Source organism: Agelaius tricolor, unplaced genomic scaffold, assembly GCF_023055355.1.
Source record: "Agelaius tricolor isolate 1412-34295 unplaced genomic scaffold, bAgeTri1.0.p SCAF_31, whole genome shotgun sequence".
Classification (NCBI taxonomy): Eukaryota; Metazoa; Chordata; class Aves; order Passeriformes; family Icteridae; genus Agelaius; species Agelaius tricolor.
This window is the reverse complement of record NW_027269291.1, coordinates 3,215,374-3,236,587: the sequence shown is the minus strand read 5'-3', so window position 1 is coordinate 3,236,587 and position 21,214 is coordinate 3,215,374. Positions and strand designations below refer to the sequence as shown.

The 21,214-nt window shown below is 49.0% G+C and overlaps 1 protein-coding gene across 1 annotated transcript; it reads right to left on the bottom strand.

The window, feature by feature from the left end:
* Positions 1–52: 52 nt before the first annotated feature.
* Positions 53–21,187, bottom strand: MED1 (mediator complex subunit 1). Its single transcript, XM_071450554.1, has 17 exons — positions 20,985–21,187; positions 19,039–19,145; positions 17,544–17,622; positions 16,907–16,961; positions 14,994–15,126; positions 14,277–14,305; positions 13,865–13,936; positions 13,611–13,685; positions 13,164–13,237; positions 12,851–12,940; positions 11,128–11,239; positions 10,102–10,226; positions 9,260–9,378; positions 8,212–8,413; positions 6,949–7,044; positions 6,742–6,847; positions 53–5,763 (listed from the first exon to the last, which is right to left on the bottom strand). The coding sequence occupies exons 1-17, from the start codon at positions 21,010–21,012 to the stop codon at positions 2,517–2,519; spliced, it is 4,749 nt and encodes a 1,582-aa protein (XP_071306655.1). The 5' UTR covers positions 21,013–21,187; the 3' UTR covers positions 53–2,516.
* Between the last annotated feature and the right edge of the window lie 27 nt (positions 21,188–21,214).

The window sequence follows — 21,214 nt, the reverse complement described above, 5'->3', positions numbered from 1 at the left end:
TGTGATCCGCCCTCCCCTCCCCCCCCAACCACCAGCACGGAGGCGACACCGATTTGTACCAAAGGGGTTTATTTGCATGTAAATAAAGATGTTCTCTGCGATATCTCCAAAAAAGTTGAAATTCCACTTTCCGCCCAAAAAAAAAAACCGCCGCGGGATCCGGGATATTTACAATTCCAGCGGTTTTGCCAGCCAGGGATTTATGTACATCATGATAATCGAGGAAAAGAACCAGTTTCTTTTAATCTCCGTGTTCACTTCACCACCTGAGATTAAAAGGTTTGGCTTATATTTAATTTTCACTTTATTTGTATCTTTCTGAATACTGAAAGATGTAAAATTATTGAGAATATAAGCAAAAATATTCCAAAAATAAACCATTTCTCAGAGCCCGAGCACTGACACCCCAAAGCCTCTGCGTGGTCACACACCTCAGTTCCCCCAGGACTGACGTCATTGGAAGGGGACAGGGCACCAAAATGGGGTGAAAAGCTTTAAATTTGGGCTGGAGGAGACGTTGTTCCCTCTGTTCCCACCTTCCACAGGGGGAATTTTGGATACTGAGCTTTGGTCTGGGTGAGGGGAGAGGAAACGAGTGCAGCTTGCTCCTTTTCAAACAGAATTTTTGTGTCAATTTTGCTGCTTTCCTTTCCAACTTTTAGTGTGCAGCACAGCAGGAAAACACAGCTCTGGCTGAGGACGAGTCCAGGGAGCCATCCTGGAGGATTCCCAGCCTGGATTCCACTTGAAAGTGCTTTTTTTTTGGAAGGCTGCTTGTGCCCCCTCACACAACTTGGATCAAAGGGATTTTGTCCAAAAAAATGGATTAAATAAAAGCAGGAGATGGGGCTCCAGAGGCTGAGCTGGCAGCATTCCCAAGAGAGCCACTGGAGCAGGGTGTCCAGCTGAATTCCTTTGGGATTGTGCTGCTGCCATCCTCTTTGCAGCACCCCATACACAGCTCCACAATTCCAACACTGTGCCAGGTATCAGCATTTACTGCAGGTTTGGATTGAATTCCCATTTTCCTATCATTTCAAGCTCTGGTTGTGGTGTGCAGGACACCAGGAGCAAAGGATAAATACTGGAAAATGTAAGGAGGGAAAAGTTCTCCAGAGTTGGGGGAAGTCTGGGAGACCCCTGCACTGTGCAGGAGCCCTGGAATTAAACTGGAGGCAGGAGGAAGGGGTGAAAAATCCCTACAATGAACCTACTAAAAACACTTTCCAAAAAAGCTGGAAACCAAACAGCTTTGCTGGGGTAGCCCTGGGGTCAGCCCAGGGTGGGAAATTTCAGTGGTTTCAAAGAAAAACTCAAATCATTGCCAACTTTTCATGCTGCATCCCCCAAAGGTGAAGCACAACCTCATTCCCACGGGGAAATCCTGGCCTCCAGCACAATCCAGTGGGAGCAGGATCCTGCTCAGTACATAATTCCACAGGAGATGTGTTTGCAGAACTCCTGATTTCCCACATTCCACTTCAGTGAATCAGATGAAACTGCTTTTAAAAATAAAACACTCTCCTGAGTCTCTTTTCCTTTCAGGGACCACAAGATCAGCCTGGAGAGGATGCCTGAGTCATGCTCCTAATTCCAGCCAAAAGGGGAAAATCCATCTCTGAAGGGAATCAACACTTCTGCTGCAGCTCTGATCCCAGCTGAGCCACTCTGGGATTGTTTTCCAAGCAGGACATGGCTCCCTTAGCTGGAGAATCCTTCCCAGGATTGGGACCACAATTCCCAGCCTCAGCAGCACGAGGAGATTCCAGGGAAGCTTGGTGTAGGCAGGAGTCCCTTTTTCCACTGAGATTTGCTGGAATTTCACTGTGCTGGAATGTCACCAAAGCTGCAGAGCCACCCAAAGCCACGAGCTCTACCCAAATTCCCACTGGGGGAAAACAAGGAGCACGAGGTGCTCCCACATGGAGGTGAAGAAATAGCTAAAATAAATGGGAAGGCAAACCCAAGGCAGCAGCAATCCCTCAGAGCCATGACCTGGGATAAAATCCTGATTTCCATGAGGAAACAGTTCATTGAATGAAGGAATGCCGTGGGAATAAAATCAATTAAAAACCTCATGGTTTTCCTTCTTCCAAAGAGTTAAAACCCAGCCCTAAAACATTTCCTAAAATAATGACTTGAAAACTTCCTACATCCAAAAGGAGCTCATCCTGAGTGGGAAGAGGGCAGAGGGACTGGGATGTCCCAGACCAGCCTATGTCTGTTTGCTCCCACATTCCCACACTCAGCCCCATCCCCGTGAACTCCCACAGGGATGGATGATAATACTCATAAATCCAGCAAGAATGGAAGTGCCCACAGGATGAAGGCCACAGGCAGGGACCTGGCTGCTGGCACTCACATCCTTCTGCACAGACCTTGGTGGTCTGAAAATCTTGGAAATCCCTTAGAAATACTTATTTTTTTCCCCATCTCCAAACAGATCCGTGTGGCAGGTTTGAGATGAATCAATCCTTCCTTCCCTCCAGGACTTGCAGGCAGCTCATCTGAGAGAATTAATTGCCAATTAGAGCAACATCCATGAGATCATCATCTTCCTCCCCGATGAGGAACTCGGGGCTGGCCCGGGACGGCCGCTCGGCCGAGAGGATGGCATTGCTGGCCATGGCCAGGGACTGATCTGCCGAGATGGGAGACTTGGACCAGCTCTCAGGCTTCATCCCGTGGGATTTCTTCTTATCCCTGTCCTTATCCCGCTCCCTCTCTCTATCCCTGTCTTTGTCCTTCACTTTTTTCTTCTCCTTTTTGTGCTTCTTGTGTTTCTCGGCGCTGTACTCGGGCAGGGGCCGGATGCCGTCGTCGGAGCTGGGGCTGTTCTGGTAGGATTTCTCGGCGATGGAGGAGCCCGACTCGCTCTCGCTGTCGATGTTCTGGGGGGTGTAGGCCGGGGATTTGCTGTGGCTGGGGGAGCAGCGCTCGTGTTTGGGGGTGGAGCCGCTGATCAGGGGCGATCCGTAGCTTTTGGAAGAAGCCATCTGAGGTCTCAGCCCGTCGCCGCCTCCTTCCCCGGGTTTCTGCAGAGTCACTTTGGCTTTAATGCTGGGGGAGCCGCCATCGTGTTTGCTGATGATGATTTTGGCCACTCCGGTGCTTCCGACGTTTTTGGAATCCGAGTTCTTCTTGGAAGAGTCGACGGATCCTCCAGAAACGGAGACTTTGGATTTCTCCTTGTCGCTCTTCTCCCGCTTTCCCTGGAACTCCCCTCCAGACATGTTGTGTTTGGAGGACATTGTATGGCTTGAGGAATTGGAACTCGGCCCCATCTGCCCGTCCATGGGGTCCTCTCCACCGGGCCCACTCGTGACCACCCCGTGCTTCAGCTTGTCAATGACTGCAGTCAGAGATGGCTTCTTGTTTCTGCTGGGGGACTTCCCTTTGGAGCTTCCATGCTGGTTCTGGGATGAAGACATGGAAGACCCACTGGATGAAAAGGAAGATGAAGATGCCGTGGAGGAGTTGGACGAGGGAGGCGGCTTCTGTGACATAGACCCGGAGGATCCCATGCCTGAAGAGGATTTCATGCTTGAGCTTGACCCAGTCCCAGACATGTGGGACCCACCAGAACCGGAACTGATGGGTGACTTTGCTTTAGACGATGGGGGAGTACCCGGGACAGGTTTCATGGGAGAGGCGAGTTTGTCAGAACCCCCGGAGGGCCTCGAGTGGGACGGGGAGATGTTTGGTTTGCTCATGGAAGGGTTCATGAGGGACGATGGCTTTCCTTGAGGTTTCATCTTGGTGCTGCCAGAGCCGGTGCTGAGGCCGTGCTTGGTGATGGGGGAGGATCCCGGCTTTCCCACCGACTGCGCCGAGCCCTTGGACTGCCCCGAGCCGGAGCTGCCTTGGCTGGAGTAGAGGCTGCTGCTCATCTTTGAGCCAGAAGACCCTTCTGATTTGCTTTTAATTTTGCCTGAGGTTGAAGAGGAGGAAGAAGAGGAGGAGGAGGAAGAATGGCTATGATGGCTTTTGCTGCTGGAGGAGGTGACAGAACCGCTACTCGTGTACTGGCCGTGTGAAGATGGTTTGCCAACAGTCACTGTTCCTTTTGGGATCTGAATGGTTATTTTTGGAATAGGAGGAGTAGCCACCCCGGGGGGAGTCTGGGATCTGCCCGAACTCCCCGGAGATTTGGACCCACCTGTGCTTGCTGGTGGTGTGAAGGGCCTGTTGGATGAACTGTGGGATGGAGATTTCCCATCTGTCTCCTGCTTCTTCCTCTTTGGGAGTTTCTCTTTGCTTTTGCCATCGCTGGATGGCGTCCGGCTGCGCTTCCCTGGCTTCCCATCCATGCCAGCACCTGCCATGGCACTTCCAGACCCATTGCCTTCCTTTACCCGTTTCTGAGACTTCTCTTTTCCTAAATCCCCCGTGTTCAGCAAAGGGCTCTGACCTCCACTGTGGTGCTCCATGATGTCAGAGGACCCCAGTGCTTTGCTGGCAGCTGCAATAATACTAAAATCCACCGTATCGGATGGAGCGCTCCCCTTAAATTTATTTTCCCCCCCATCACCCCCCAAGACTTGCACCCCTAAATTAGTGAGAGCCTGGGGGGCATAGCCCTTGAAATCATCAGTGTCTCCGCTCTGACTGCTCTCATCAAAGTATTCCTCCCCAAAACCACTCTGGCTCTGACTGTTCAGCAAGTCAGGGTTGAAATCTACCCCGTCTGGAAAAAAATGGTTGGAGGAGTCGCTGTTGGGGCTGACAGCGGCGTCCGCGATCAGGTCCGCGGGGTCCGTGTAGGGGTTCTCACTACTGTTGGTCTGAAAAACATCGGGGTCAAAGAGGGCACTTTGTGAATGTCCTGAACTAGAAGAATCTCTGACTGGAGTCCCAATGGGTGGGCAGTCCTCAGTACTGGTGGGCAGCTTGGAGGCCTCCTCAGCTATGTCCGAGAGGATGTCGGTGACGTCGGCCCCGATGCTGTCCGAGCTGGACAGGCGAACCATCCTCTGGATGCTGGGCTGGGCGTGGGGCAGAGCCTGGGGGTACGTGGTGGGAGGAGTGCTGCACTGGCTGGGTGCTGGAGTAATATGAGGGGTGTCCAGGGTGTCTGCAGTCATGTTGACATCAAAAATGGGGTTCTGGGAGTCAACATCCATGGAAAAGAGCTCCCTCTGGAAATCGTCCTCAGTCTGGTGCTTGGGCTTGTCGGCTGGCACACGGGATTTTTTTTTCTTTTGTTTATTCCCCCCAGGGCCCATTTCCATTCTGGGGGAGCCAGAGGAAGAGTTCTGCCTTTCCAGAGGGCTGCTCCCATAAAGAGTGGAGAAATCCTGAGGAGGATTCTCCTTAAGAAGGTTCATGAGCATGGGGTGGTTCTTGGTGTTGCTGGCTGGTGAGGATACTGGTGGTGGAGTGTGGTGGGGAGGGGTTGGACTTGAGCCAATGGTAGAGCCCACATTCCCTGTGATCTGCAACAAACTAGTGAGAATAGGGTTCTGAGACACTTTGCTGAAGTCCTCCCCATGGCCCACTGAGTCATGCCTCTCTTTCATGCTGATGCTCATGTTAAACAAAGTCGTGATGGGCCCCCCAGGAAAAGTGTTGGTTGGGGTGGTGGTGCCACTCATTGGGTTGCTGCCTGTGGTCATGCCATACCCTGGGCTGCTGGCTGGGGGCAGGTTTTTCTTCACCATGTCCTCAACTGTCTCTGCAATGAGGGACAGGGCTGGTGTGTCAGCTTGGATGGTTTCTGCCTTCCTACGGATGGCTCTCATGGTGACAGGGATGGACATGCACCTGCAAGACACAGCACAGGGTCAGGGTGGGGCTGGCTGCCCTCACCAGAGGTCACTGGGGATGTTTTACAACTCCAGCAGGTATAAAATGAGCATTCAGGGGCTTGCACAGGAGAGCAGCAGGTCCAGGTTTATGTCCTGCTGTTCTGCTTGAATTCAGAGAGACACTTGAGAGAGGATTAATCAATTATCTCTAATAACTGAGAGCTGACAGATCATGATCTGGTCGTTAAAGAGCACAGAATCATGGGATGCTTTGGTTTGGAAGGGGCCTTAAAGCCCATCCAGTCCCTTTCTCTGCCATGACAGGGACACCTCCCACTGTCCCAGGCTGCTCCAAGCCCCATCCAGCCTGGCCTGGCCTTGGGCACTTCCAGAGCTGCTCTGGGCACCCTGTGCCAGGGCCTGCCCACCCTCACAGGGAGGGATTTCTTCCCAATATCCCACTTAGAACTACTGCTTCAGTTTAAAGCCATTCCCCTTGTCCTGTCCTCATGAAGGAAGCTGGGTTGTTTCTCCAATTCTGGCAGGAAACACCTTGGTAACCCTGATTTCCTACAACCTTATAAAAATGCCAGGAGCTTAAAGCCCATGCAGTTCTACCCCTCTGCCATGGGCAGGGGCAGCTTTTTGAGCTCAAAAATCAGTGATAACACCACATTCTCCTCAGGGATAACAAATCTGTAACATGCTGAAAGCAAAACCAGTGGTTCCCACCCAAAAGGTGACAGGAGTGCTGTGCCCTGGGAATGTCCTGCTCTGTTCTGAACGTGACTGAGGTGATAAAAGCCCTGTGTAAACAACAAACTCAAAAATAAGTAGCTACAGTTCAGTATCTGGCACTGAATTTTCAGCATGGCTCTAAGTTCTTTCCTCCAAACAAGCACAGAACAGCTCCAGAACTGCTGGATAAACACAAGATGGAGCAGAGCTCATCTGTGTGATTGGGAGCATAAGGTGGGACAAAATCCCAGCTTACCTTTGAACAACCTTGGCAATGAAATCATCTGTACAGATGAGGGCATCAGACAATCCTTTGTACAGCTTACAGTTCACGTGGCTGGAGTCCTGCACATCCATCACCACTGCAAGAGAGCAGAGAGAGATCAGAATCCTGCACACAGGGTGAGGAAACCCTGCCAGCCCTCCCAGGAATGCTGCTCCTGCTGCCCCTGGGGCCACTCACCACACACCAGGGAGTCGTTCACAGGGTGCTGGAAGGACACACTGAAACAGGAGTCAGACAGAGGACACACTTCAAACTGCAGGATGCCAGGAGAATCTGAAAGACACAAGAACTTTGAACTGAGGGAACAGTGGAGATGAACCAGCGTGGCATTCACATTTTCTAGAAAAATCCTTTCGCCCAGGATTTGTCTCCTGGGAAGCTGAGAAGCCTCAGAGAAAAAGGAAAACAAGAATTATCTCATTTGCTTCTCCTGTGTTTTGCTCCTTTGGAATGTGTTTGGAGATTGTTTACCCACAGGTGATTGTTTCATTGGTTTCTGCTGTGAGTTTTTTTCACTCATTGCCCAATTGGGGCTAAGCTGTGTCAGGCACAAGTTTTCATGATTATCTTTTAAATCTTCTTTAAGTATCCTTTCTGTATTTAGTATAGTATTCTTTAATATAATATAGTATCATAAAATAATAAATTAGCCTTCTGAAAACATGGAGTTACATTCATCATTCCTTCCTGCCACAAACATAAACCAGAGCCTCAAAACCTCCACACAGATGGGGAAAAAACCAAGGAAAGCAGCAGAAGTTTCATTTCTGATAAGGAAAACTCCCCAGAGTTCATCATTCTCATTTCATATTTCTCTGGAGGTGGCACCCACCTTCCTTCAGGACTGTCCTCTTGACACAGCTGCCAATGAAGGTGTTGTAGGCCACCTGGTGCCAGATCTAACTCTCTGTAAGTATCCTTCTGTATTCTTTAGTATTCTTTATTATAGTATCTTAAAATAATGAATTAGCCTTCTGAAAACATGGAGTTACATTCATCATTCCTTCCTGCCACAAACACAATAAACTAGAGCTTCAAAACCCCCACATAGATGGGCAAAAAACAAAGGGAAACTTCATTTCCAATGAGGAAATCCCCCCCAGAGCTCATCATTCCCACTTGCTGTTTCTCTGGAGGTGGCACCCACCTTCCTTCAGGACTGTCCTCTTGACACAGCTGCCAGTGAGGGTGTTGCAGGCCACCTGGTGCCAGATCTAACTCTCTGTAAGTATCCTTTCTGTATTCTTTATTATAATATAGTATCTTAAAATAATAAATTAGCCTTCTGAAAACATAGAGTTACATTCATCATTCCTTCCTGCCACAAACATAAACCAGAGCCTCAAAACCTCCACACAGATGGGGTAAAAACCAAGGGAAACTTCATTTCCCCCAGAGCTCATCATTCCCACTTGCTGTTTCTCTGGAGGTGGCACCCACCTTCCTTCAGGACTGTCCTCTTGACACAGCTGCCAATGAGGGTGTTGTAGGCCACCTGGTGCCTGATGAGGCTGAGGATGAGGGGCACCCTGCCGGGGTGCTGGAACGCGATCTTGCTGAGCAGAGTTCCCTGCAGGCTCCGTCCGTCCGGGAGAGGAGCGTCCTTGTTCAGGAAGTAACAGTGCTGCTGTCCTGGAAGAGCCTGAGCAACAATCCCAGCTTCAGAGGGGCACAATGGACACCCAGCAGTGCTCAGAGGCCACCCTGTCACCTTTGGACAAACACTGAGGATGTTCTCCTTCCACTCTGAACATCTGAACTCCTCAGAAGTAGAACTGCCCAACAGCATTCACTGTTCCCACTAAAAGTTTCACACCGAATGGGCAGAGAATCCTCTGGAGTTAACACTCAGCCATAAATTTAAGGATTTCTCCTGAAATGCTGCAATTGATTCAGCCACACATCACTGGGCAAAAGGAAGGGACAGGCTCAGTCCCTCTGCTCTCCTCCCTGCAGCTGCACTCCAACAGCAAAGCATCTTTCAATACCTCATTTTCCTAAAATGCTCATCACAGAATCATGGAATGGTTTGGGTTGGGAGGACCTTAAATCCCATCCAGTGCCACAGACTAGGACACTTCCCACTGTCCCAGATGACCCCAAGCCCTGTCCCTGACACTGCCAGGGATGGGGCAGCCACAGCTTCTCTGGGAACCTGTGCATGAATCCTAATGCTTGAAGAACAAGTTTTGTCAGTGAATAAATGTCCTGCTCTGTTCTGAACGTGACTGAGGTGATAAAAGCCCTGTGTAAACAACAAACTCAAAAATAAGCAGCTACAGTTCAACATCTGGCACTGAATTTTCAGCACAGCTCTGAGTTCTTTCCTCCAAACAAGCACAGAACAGCTCCAGAACTGCTGGATAAACAGGAGATGTGTGTGACTGGGAGCACAAGGAACTGATTTTGTTTCTCCCACTTGGGAGGCAGCAGAAGCCCCTGAGATGGTGCTGGGGGTGGCCCAGGCTGGCTGGCAGCGCTCACTTACGGCGTAGAATCGCATGTTGTGGTTCAGGGGCAGGGGATCGGCCTCCTTGGACAACTCAAACTGGGTGATCAGCTCATAGAGGGGCACAAACGTGGGTGCTGTGTCAAACAGGGGGATACCTGAAAGGAAAAGACAGCAGGGAATGATGGCACCTGAATGCAGGGAGACATGGGGGTCATGTTTTCTAGAAAAATCCCTTCGCCTAAGATTTTGCTCCTGGAAGCTGAGAAGCTTCAGAGAAAAAGGAAAACAAGAATGATCTGATTTGCTTCTCCTGTGTTTTGCTGCTTTGGAAGGTGTTTGGAGATGGTTTACCCACAGGTGGTTGTTTCATTGGGTTTCTGTGAATTGTTTGGACTCATTGGCCAAGCAGGGCCAAGCTGTGTCAGGGCTCTGGAAAGAGTCACAAGTTTCCATTATGATCTTTTTAACCTTCTGTAAGTATCCTTTCTGTATTCTTTATATATAATATAATATAATATAATATAATATAATATAATATAATATAGTATGATATGATATAATATGATACGATACGATACAATAATATAATATAATATAATATAATATAATATAATATAATATAATATAATATAATATAATATAATATAATATATAGTAGCATAAAATTATAAATTAGCCTTCTGAGAACATAGAGTCAGATTCATCATTCCTTCCTTTGCCAGCAAATACAATAAAAACCTGTCCAGGTGTTACTGAGAACAGCACAAAAACCCCAAGCAACTCCCCTGGCACATGTTAAAAACCAGCAGCATTTACTGATAGACACAGGGGAAGATGAATAAAAGCCCAGAGATGGGTCTGACAGGTCTGCAACCCACCTGTGCAGCTCTGCAGTTTCTGGATGAAAGCTCGAGACACTGGAATGGGACGTGGGAATTTCAGGAAGAAACAAGCAGGCAAATCCACGCTGTTGGCACTGGTGATGGAGGAGAAAGATGGAGTTCTGGAAAAATGGGGGCACAAAAGGTCCTGTGAGCTGCAGGGCTGCTGCTCTCACCTCACACAACATTTATCTTGGCTCAAATACACCTTAAAAAGGAAGGCATTCCTCAGAAGCACCTGCCAGCCCTGAAATGTCACTGTCACATTTTCTTAAAAATCCCCTTACCATATATACAGAAATTCATATATACCATATATTACATAAAAACAGAAATTCCAGGATTTTTCTCCTGGGAAGTTGAGAAACCTCAGAGGAAAAGGAAAACAATATTATCTCATTTGCTTCTCCTGTGTTTTGCTGCTTTGGAATGTGGTTGGAGATTGTTGATCCAGCATGTGAATTGTTTTAACTTAATCACCAATCACAGCCAGCTGTGTCAGGACTCTGGAACAGTCACTGGTTTTTTATTAGGATTTTGTTAAGCCTTCTGTAAGTATCCTTTCTCTATTTTTTAGTATAGTTTTAGTGTAGCTAATAGAATATAGCATGATATAGCATGATATAGCATGATATAGCATGATATAGCATGATATAGCTAGATATAGCATGGTAGATATAGCATGGTAGATAGATATAGCACGGTAGATATAGCACGGTAGATATACCACGATAGATATACCACGATAGATATACCACGATAGATATACCACGATAGAGCATATTAGAGCATAACAGAATGTATATGCTATAAATAATAACTATAATTTATATAACATTATACAATAATAAATTATTCTTCGAAGAACATGGAGTCAGATTCATCATTCCTTCCAGCACTGGGGGTCTCAGAAAATACCTCACTGAAACAGGAATTTCTTGGCCTAAAGGCAGCACCTGTGGAATTCCTGTGGTGCTGTGACAAACCCCCCAGCTGAGGGCTGGCCTGCTGTCCTGTCCTTACCCTTTGCTGTCCACAGGATGGGAGCCCATGATCAGAGGAGCAATTGGAAGTTTGTGCATGGCCATGGTTCCCTCCACTGTCACTGACACGTTCATACCCAGAGAGCGAGGAACTGCAGGGGGAAGCAGGAGAAGATGGAAAAATAAAGCCCCACCAGTGGCAAGTTTTGTGGATTAAATATGAATTAAATATATTCTCTATCCCTGGAAGTGCTCAAGGCCAAGTTGGGTGGGGCTTGGAGCAGGCTGGGATAGTGGAAGGTGTCCCTGCCCATGGAACTGGATGAGCCTTGGGGTCTCTTCAAACACAAAATGTTCTGTGATTCCATAAAATATTCCCTTGGCTTTGCCCACCAGGCACAGAGGGCACTGTTCACCTTCAGGACCAAATGGACAAACAGCCAAACTGACTGTTCTACCCAAATCCCCATTTCCCTCCTGCCAGGTGGACCAATTGCATCATCCTCAAAATATTTTCCAAATGCATTTGCCAGTTCATACTTTGCTCCTTGCAAAGCAAAACAAATGATGATTTTGGATAACTTCCCTCTCTTTTTTTTCTCTGACAACTGGAGCTTGGTTTTGGCATTGTAACAAGAGCCAGATGTCCATGCATAAAACCAAACTTGCAGTAAAATGGGAGAGGCACAGGGCTGGATGGGGGACAGTGGAAGGTGTCCCTGCCCATGGCAGGGGATTGGAAGTGGATGAGCTTGGTTTAAACCCAAACCACTCTGGGATTCTGTGTTTTTATTCAGGTAACAAAACAAATGCTATGTTAAAATGAGATTCACTGCAAGGAAAAAGGCTCAGCCTGCAAACTGTCAAGCCACGAGCCCACAGGAGCCAGTGACAAGGCCCAGTGGTCACAGCTGGGCTCATTAAAGCTGTGACTGTCCTGCTGGACAGGGTGACAGCAGGGGCTGTGTGGGAACTCAGCACATCGCTCCCGATGTCCAGAGATGCCAGGAGAACCCTTGCGGGGGCTCAGAAATCCTGGAATGTTGCCAGGAGTGTTTGGTGGCTTGATTTTGATCCATCCACAGAAGTGACAGCAGTTTGAGGACATGAGAATCACTTTAGAGTGAAGGGTGTAAAAGGGACACATTTATAGGGTGAAATATAAACTTTAAGGTTTTTGGTACAGGGGGGTTATGGAGACAAGATGGAGGGATCAGGGCGTGTCTCGTCCTCCTTCTTTCTTCTTCTTGTCTTCCATCTCCTGTGGTGATGTTGGCACTTGGGGATTGGTTTATGGTGAAGGTGCACTTGCCAACATGGGTGAAAAGTATTGGAAAATAAAGGTAAATATTGTGTACATAGATTTTAGTATAAAAAGACACAACCACCCCGTGGGTGGGCAGAGTGCCCTTGGCTGCCTTGCAGGTCAGACCTCTGTTGGGCAGACAGAAAATTCTGTAGATAAGAAACAATGAACAATCTGAAGATGGAAAAGCTGAAGAGTCCAGACTCATCCTTTGAAACATGGGCCACCCAAGAACCGCCCTACCCGTGTCGGGGCAGAGACAGACAGACAGACAGACAGACAGACGGACGGACCCGACAGGCTGGGCTGGGATCCTCCTCCCTCCCCTCCTTCAAGCAGCAGCAGCAGCTCCCAGCAGCCCCCAGCAGCCCCCCAGCAGCCCCCCAGCAGCCCCCCAGCAGCTCCCAACAGCTCCCAGCAGCCCCCAGCAGCCCCCAGCAGCCCCCAGCTCACCTACCATTGTTCTCATGCAAAACCACGGGGGCTCCAGAGCCATCCTCAAATAAATCATAGGGGGAGACGTAATACTTGAGGTTCATCAGGAGACCTGGGGGACAGAAATTCCTCAGGAGGCATCCTGAGAAGTCATCCCCACCCCACAAAGCCACACAAACACCCAAAGACTTTGTCCCTCTTTTCCTTTATTATTTGTCATCAGTTAATGTGGAATTGTGACCCATACATGAGGCCAGGAACAAATAAATGTTTAAAATTAATTTAAATTAATTAAAATTAATTCCTTTTTTTTTTTAAGAGTGAATGACAGGTACCTCCACTCCTGGGGGTGAGATAGCCAACACTGCCATGGAGGATCTTGTCCAGGGGGTTTGCATTGGTGGCTTGCCTGCAAGAGAGGCAATCACAGCCTGAAACAAGGCACAGCCACAGGTGAAGCCAAAATTCATGTGCTGAGACTGATTTCAACTCAGAATTCACATTGCTGGGACCCAAAGAGGGGTTGATCCAAACTGTACAGGCAAAACAAAAGCTGCTTTACCCTCTACAGCACAGCTGGTTTGTCACTGAACCTACAGCAGTGAAACAAGGCCAAAGCTTTCTCAATTGAAACCACATCATCACTGAATCCACTTGGCTACAAACTTTTATTTTGCCTTTCAGACTCTATTCCAATCAAATCTTGCAGTTAGAAAGGAATTTCTCAGAGCTCTAAGCATTTATAGATATTTAGAAAACCACACAGACACCACAAAACTTACCAATACATCCCAGCCATCTTTTGGAGATCCAACTCCAAGGACTGCAGGGCCAAGTACATTTTAGTTTTAAGTTTGCTTAGAGAAAAAAAAAAAAAGACAATAAAAAAAATAAGAAAACTTGAAAGGACTGTGCAGTGCAAACCTACAAGCTTGGAGGTTTTTTTTTTATTTTATATGTGTGGATATAAATAAATGTATTCTAGACTTGTTATTTGATTTTTATGTATGTGGATATAAATATATCCTGGACTTACTTGTCCCCTGGCAGCTTATACAGGTTCACAAGTCCCCTCAGATGCTTTGAAAACTCATCAAAATTTTTCTCTCTGAAAGGAAAAAGGGGGAAGTTACCAAGTATTCAAATGAGTAACAGGTTTCATTTTAGAAAGTGATATTAATAAAGATGCTGAGCCATTAAAAAAATGCTTTTGCTACATGAAAATGTGTTCTTTAAATGATCCAGCTTTAATCTGCTGTGGGCTTTGAAGACACCTTGCACAGCAGCCAGAATCACAAGATCTGAGCCAAAGCCAGAAAATCCCCTGGAGAAGTGAAGACACTTTGTGGGGAAGGAGCAGTTGTGAAGAATTTTGTGTTTCCAGCCATCAAATAGCATCAGAACATTACAGCAAAGAGAAAACACAACAACCCACCCCTGTGACTCACCTCAGATGTTGCACCAGCTCTGGACAGCTCTGAAAAGGAAAAAACACACAAGGATGTCAGAGTGGGATGCAGCCACTCCAGGCTTTGTGCAGCTGGGAAATATCAGAGCAGGGAAATTCCCAAAGATCAGCTTCTCCTGGGAAGCCACACAATGCTCACAACCACTTGCTGTGGTTCTACTTCTGCTCCTCAAGCCCTGCTGGGACAAGTCCAGGTAATAATATTTCCTCTTTAATTATTAATTTGAAATAAACTTCTCAAGCTGTGAAGATTTAGGGTGAAAATCTATGAGCTTCCATAGGGATATTACAGATGGGCTGTTTTGAGGAGAGGCCAATCAAACACCAAGCTCAAACTCTCCTCCACATGCACAAGGGCATTTGCTCCCAGCATTCTGCAATTTTTAACTTTCCATTCCCAGATCTGAGCTTTGTAAGAACAACTTCCCTTGGAAACACAGCAAAAACTTGCATAAAATTCTCAGAAACATTGAGGTAACATCTCCAAATAATTTTGCAAGGTGTGAATCCATAGTGTGAATTGATTAGAAATTCCCACAGGAGCCAACTACTCCATGGAGGATTTTCTTTCCCACTAGAACAAACAGCAAGGGTGTAACTCTGGCTCTAAGGGAATGTTAAATAAAATCCATTTTCTCTGCTCAAAATAAAGGGAACCCCAAAAGCACAAGGGTTCCTCTTGGCCAGGAATACACACCACGGGGTTTTCTCCATGGTGAGCCACCTTGACATCACAGAGCAGCCCTGCAGGGTCCAGCTGCACCTCCACATAGAACATGTCAGAGGTGATGTAACACTCGGTGCCGTTCGCACTCAGGTGGGAGCCCAGGCTGCCGAGGAAACACAACAGGAATTGCTGGGAGATGCACAGAGAAACCCCACCCAAAAACCTCACCCAAAACCCCACAATCCAAGCACACAAAACCCAGCCAAAACTCACCCAAAATCCCCCAATCCAAGCACACCAAACTCCACAATCCAAGTATGCAAAATCCCACAATCCATCACACAAACCCCACAGTCCAAACAAAGACCCCAATCCAAGCACACAAAACCCCACAAGCACCCAAAACCCCCCATCCAAGCACACAAAACCCCCAAAATCCAAGCGCACAAATCACCCCAATCCAAGCACACAAAACCCCACGAGCACACAAAATTCCCCAATCCAAGCACACAAAACCCCCAAAATCCAAGCACACAAATCACCCCAATCCAAGCACACAAAACCCACCCAAAACCCCCCAATCCAAGCACACAAAACCCCCACTCCAAGCACCCAAAACCCCCAACTCCAAGCACCCAAAACCCCCAAAATCCAAGCACAGAAAATCCCACAATCCAACACAAACCCCTCAACACAAACTCCCCAGTCCAAGCACCCAAAACCCCCCAACCCCAAGCACCCAAAACCCCCCAACCCCAAGCACCCAAAACCCCCCAACTCCAAGCACCCAAAACCCCCCAACTCCAAGCACCCAAAACCCCCCAACTCCAAGCACCCAAAACCCCCCAACTCCAAGCACCCAAAAGCCCCAACTCCAAGCACCCAAAACCCCCAACTCCAAGCACCCAAAACCCCCAAAATCCAAGCACACAAAACCCCCAACTCCAAGCACACAAAACCCCCAAAATCCAAGCACACAAAACCCCCAAAATCCAAGCACAGAAAATCCCACAATCCAACACTAACCCCACAACACAAACTCCCCAATCCAAGCACACAAACCCCCAATCTAAGCACCCAAAACCCCCCAATCCAAGCACCCAAAACCCCCCAATCCAAGCACCCAAAACCCCCCAACTCCAAGCACCCAAAACCCCCAACTCCAAGCACCCAAAACCCCCAGCTCCAAGCACCCAAAACCCCCAGCTCCAAGCACCCAAAACCCCCCAATCCAAGCACCCAAAACCCCCCAATCCAAGCACCCAAAACCCCCCAATCCAAGCACACAAAACCCCCAAAATCCAAGCACACAAATCACTCCAATCCAACACAAACCCCACAATACAAACCCCCAACTCCAAGCACACAAAACCCCCAAAATCCAAGCACACAAAACCCCCAACTCCAAGCACCCAAAACCCCCAACTCCAAGCACCCAAAACCCCCAAAATCCAAGCACAGAAAATCCCCCAATCCAACACTAACCCCACAACACAAACTCCCCAATCCAAGCACACAAACCCCCAATCCAAGCACACAAAACCCCCCAACTCCAAGCACCCAAAACCCTCAAAATCCAAGCACACAAAACCCACAACTCCAAGCACACAAACCCCCAACTCCAAGCACCCAAAAGCCCCCAATCCAAGCACACAAAACCCCCCAACTCCAAGCACACAAAACCCCCAAAATCCAAGCATCCAAAACCCCCCAACTCCAAGCACCCAAAACCCCCAGCTCCAATCACCCAAACCCCTAACTCCAAGCACCCAAAACCCTAACTCCAAGCACCCAAAACCCCTAACTCCAAGCACCCAAAACCCTAACTCCAAGCACCCAAAACCCCCAACTCCAAGCACCCAAAAGCCCCCAATCCAAGCACATAAGGTCCTGGGGTGGGCAGCAGCAGGAGGAGCTGTGCCATGAGTGAGGAGCAGACCCACCCGCTCTGCCTGGCGATGGACTCCAGACGATCGGTCATGGCAGGCAGAGATGACACTGATGGAGGGAACAAAAACCAAACTTTAGGGAAAAGATCCAACATTCCCTAAGGAATTCCCACCAGCCAGAAACCAAATCTCAGCTGGTTACTCCCTCCCATGTCTGCTCACGCTGTTCTATGTGAAACTACCCAGGAACCTGTCCACAAATACAGACATGAGGGTGTGCACAGAGAAATGCAAATATTCCCAAACTGCAAGGAGAAAATGGAATTTCTGCAAGGGGAATCCAGGTATGGGCACTCAGAGAGTCATGGAATGGTTTGGGTTGGGAGGGACCTTAAAGCCCATGCAGTCCCACCCCTGCTATGAGCAGGACATTTCTCCCTATCCCAGGTTCTCTAATTTTGGATATTTCCAGGGATGGGGCAGCCACAGCTTCTCTGGACAAAGAGAGAATTTTATTTTGCCAATAAAAGCAGCACAGCCTGACTGTCTTGCCTGGCACTGAGCTCAGTGTGTGCTGAACCCCTGAGCACCAGGAACAGTGTGAACACAGCAGCAACACCCTGTGTGGTTTTTATGGAACATTTCCATGGGATTTTCCATCCTGTGGAGAGCACACAGAGGACACACCAACCTTTCAGGGCCTTCTGCAGGGTCTCCAAGCAGCTCACCAGGTGCTGGTGTCCCCCTGAGTTCAGCACCACACGCTTTTCCTTGGGCAGACAGAAGAAAAAAAATATCATTTTTCCTGGTTCTCAGTAGCAGGGAATTATGGCAACTTCTGAGCAGGCAAGTGAGGTTTATTTAGATAATTAAAAGCAGATTAGGTTTCATCCCCAAATTACAACATCTTGATTCCTCTAGGTGAACAGTATCTGTTTGCAAGCAGATTACAAAGGCAGGCCTGGAATTATTTTCTTTTTAGCAGCTTGTCTAAATAGGTGTGAGCTGAGAGTTTTAGAAGAGGTGACACAAAAGTAAAGAGCTGGGCAAACTTTTAACACCTGAGTATGGGCAGGAGGCTTTGCTGAGATCTCCCCTGCCTCCTGCTCCTCCTTCCCCCACCCACACCAATATTTCAAACCCATTTTTGACTAAGCCAGGGCTGAGTGTTGAGTGTCACTGAAGAAAAAAAAATCCACAAAACAACAAGTCACTGCTCCAAAAAACAATATTCTGGAAGGGGAAATAGCAGAAAATACAAGTTTGAGCCTTTCCCTGGCACTGAGCACTAATCTGTAATTAGGGGAGGGAAAAACACATCAGGGAGGGAGGGTTTGGACATCCCTCTGTGGGATCTCAGCACATCGCTCCCGATGTCCAGAGATGCCAGGAGAACCCCCACCCAATTGGGGTGATTTGTGTGCTTGGATTTTGGGGGTTTTGTGTGCTTGGAGTTGGGGGTTTTGTGTGCTTGGGGGTCTCGAAAATCCTGGAATGTTGCCAAGAGTGTTTGGTGGCTTGATTTTGATCCATCCACAGAAGTAACAAGAGTTTGAGGACAAGAGAATCACTTTAGAGTACAAGGTGTAAAAGAGACACATTTAGAGGGTGAAATATAAACTTTAAGTTTTTTGGTACAGGGGGGTTATGGAGACAAGATGGAGGGATCAGGGCATGTCTCGTCCTTCTTCTTTCTTCTTCTTGTCCTCCATCTCCTGTGGTGATGTTGGCACTTGGGGATTGGTTCATGGTGAAGGTGCACTTGCTAACATGGGTGAAAAGCATTGGGAAATAAAGGTAAATATTGTATACGTAGATTTTAGTATAAAAAGACACAACCGCCCCGTGGGTGGGCAGAGAGTGCCTGTGACTGCTTGCAGGTCAGACCTCTGTTGGGCAGACAGAAAATTTTGTAGATAAGAAATAATAAACAATGTGAAGATGGAAAAGCTGAAGAGTCCAGACTCATCCTTTGAAACATGGGCCACCCAAGAACCACCCTGCCCGTGTTGGGGCAGAGACAGACAGACAGACAGACAGACGGACCCGACATCCCTCCCTCCCCTGCACCCCTCAGGAGAGAGTGAAACCAAAGCAAAAGCAGCTGGAAGAGATCTAAAAGCCAACACAAAGGCATGAGCAGAGAAGCTGCAGGCAGGGCCTGCTCAGGGCCCAGCAATGCTCACCATGACCTGCCGGACCAACTTCATGGTTTCTGTCCAGGGCCGGTTCTGGCTGTACTTGGCGTGGAGCCTCTCCAGCAGGGAGCTCATCTTGTTCAGCTTCTCTGCCTCTGGGACACAGGGATGATCAGGAAACAAAATGAGCCAGTTTTGGAAGCTTTACAATTCAGAAAACATTCCACCTTTGAGCTGAAGGTGATTTCAAAGAATTTTCTTCCTGCTGGTTTAACCGCAGACCTCGAGGTGAGGTAAATGTTATGGAATATCCCAGGCTGTTAAAACTGAAGGATCATGAAAATCCCATTGAATTCCTGTCTGGAAAATGCCCAGCTCCTGTTCTGCACCATCCCTGAGTGATGGGGCCTCAACAGGTTCAGGATCCCCAGGGTTAAACCCGAGGGTTTGGGAAACACGGGGTTAAAGCAGTGAGGTGAGTTTTGTGTCCTGGATTCCCCCTCTGCTCTCTTTATCTCAACTTCTTGAAAGGTCCTCCATCAAAAACCTCAGCCAAGTCATTCCAGCTGCCAGCTGTCACAAATTCTGTGCTCAGACACACAGCAGGACATGGGCAAGTGGCTGGAGCTGTGCCAGGGGGGTTTAGGTTGGATTTTGGGAAAAGTTCTTATCCCAGAGGGTGCTCAGGCACTGCCCAGGCTCCCCAGGGCATGGGCACAGCCCCGAGGCTGACACAGCTCCAGGAGGGGTTGGACAAGGCTCTCAGGGACAGGGTGGGATTTTTGGGGTGTCTGTGCAGGGCTGGGAGCTGGACTTTGAGGGTCCTGTGGGTCCCTTCCAACTCAGCACATTCCATGAGTCCACAATCAGCTCAAAGCTCAGGGTGGTGTCCCCTCAGTGCTGCTCCAGAGCCAGGAGGGGACAAAGCAGTGGATGAGTGACTGGAAGGTGACAGAGAGGACATGGCTCTCAGGAACACTCAAATCCTGTATTTTATTGCCAAGAGACAGAGCTTTCTACACTTTCATGTCAAAAAATCCCCAGTGGGCATCACTCCAGGATAAACCCTGTCCCCAGCCCCAGAGGGTCCAAGGCAAACACAGCATTTTGGTGTCACCTCACAGGATCCACCTGCCAAACTTCCACAGTTTGGGCATCCTTATTGATGCTCTCCTAGCCCACAGGCCTCACACTGAGTCCTCCAAATCCAAGTGTAAGGAATCAATGAATGTGTGCAGGGTGTTTTGGAGTTTCCTGCTCTGGAGACATTCCAAACCCACCTGTATCCCCTGCTCCCTGGCAGAGGGGTAGGACTGGATGACCTCCAGAGATCCCTTCCAACCCCAGCTATTCTGGGGTTTTGTTTTCAGGCACTTTATACCTCTCAGCTGCATCAACACAGGATGAGGAGGTGGGAAGGGACCCCTGGAGCTCACCTGGTCCAAGCCCCCTCCCCAAGCAACAGTGAATGATCCAGAATCCCAGGAGAGAGTTGGAAGAGACCTCTGCAGATCACCCAGCCCAACTCCCTGCCCAGGCAGGGGCACCTGGAATGCGCCAGGTGGGTGTGGAATTTCTCCAGAGAGGGAGACCCCACATTCTCCCTGGGCAGCTGCTCCAGGGCTCCGACATCCTCCTGGAAAGAAGCTCTTCCTCATATCGAGGTGGAATTTGTTGTGTTTCACTTTCTGGCCATTGCTCCTCGTCCTGTCGCTAACCGAACAGCGCCTGGCACCAAGCTCAGACACCCCCTGGGGATTTCTGTACGGATTTATGGGATCCCCTCCCAACCTTCTCTTCTCCACAGTAACCAGGCCCGGCTCCGCGCTCCCTCCTCATCACAGAGATGCTCCAGACCTCAAATCACCTTTGAGACCCTCGCCCGTTTCACTTTCTGGGCGCCACCTCAGCTCCAGCCCTGGAGCCCCCACAGGGCAGCCCTCGCTCCCTCAAGGGGCCGGCGGGAACCCCCGCGTCCCTCGCGCCGCACTCACCCTCGGCACTGCCCGGCGCTGCCTTCATATTGCAGGTCCGGGGCCGGGATCGAGAGAGGGAGAGGGAGCGGAGAGGGATCGGGAGCGGGCGGGGAGCGGGGGCGGCGGCCGGGCCGGGCCGCCCTCGCCCTCACACGGCGGCGGCCGCCGCCATCGCTGCGCCCGTCGGCCGCGCTCCCGCGCTCTCGCGAGACTTCGCCGCGCCCGCAGGGGAGGGCGTGACTCGGGAG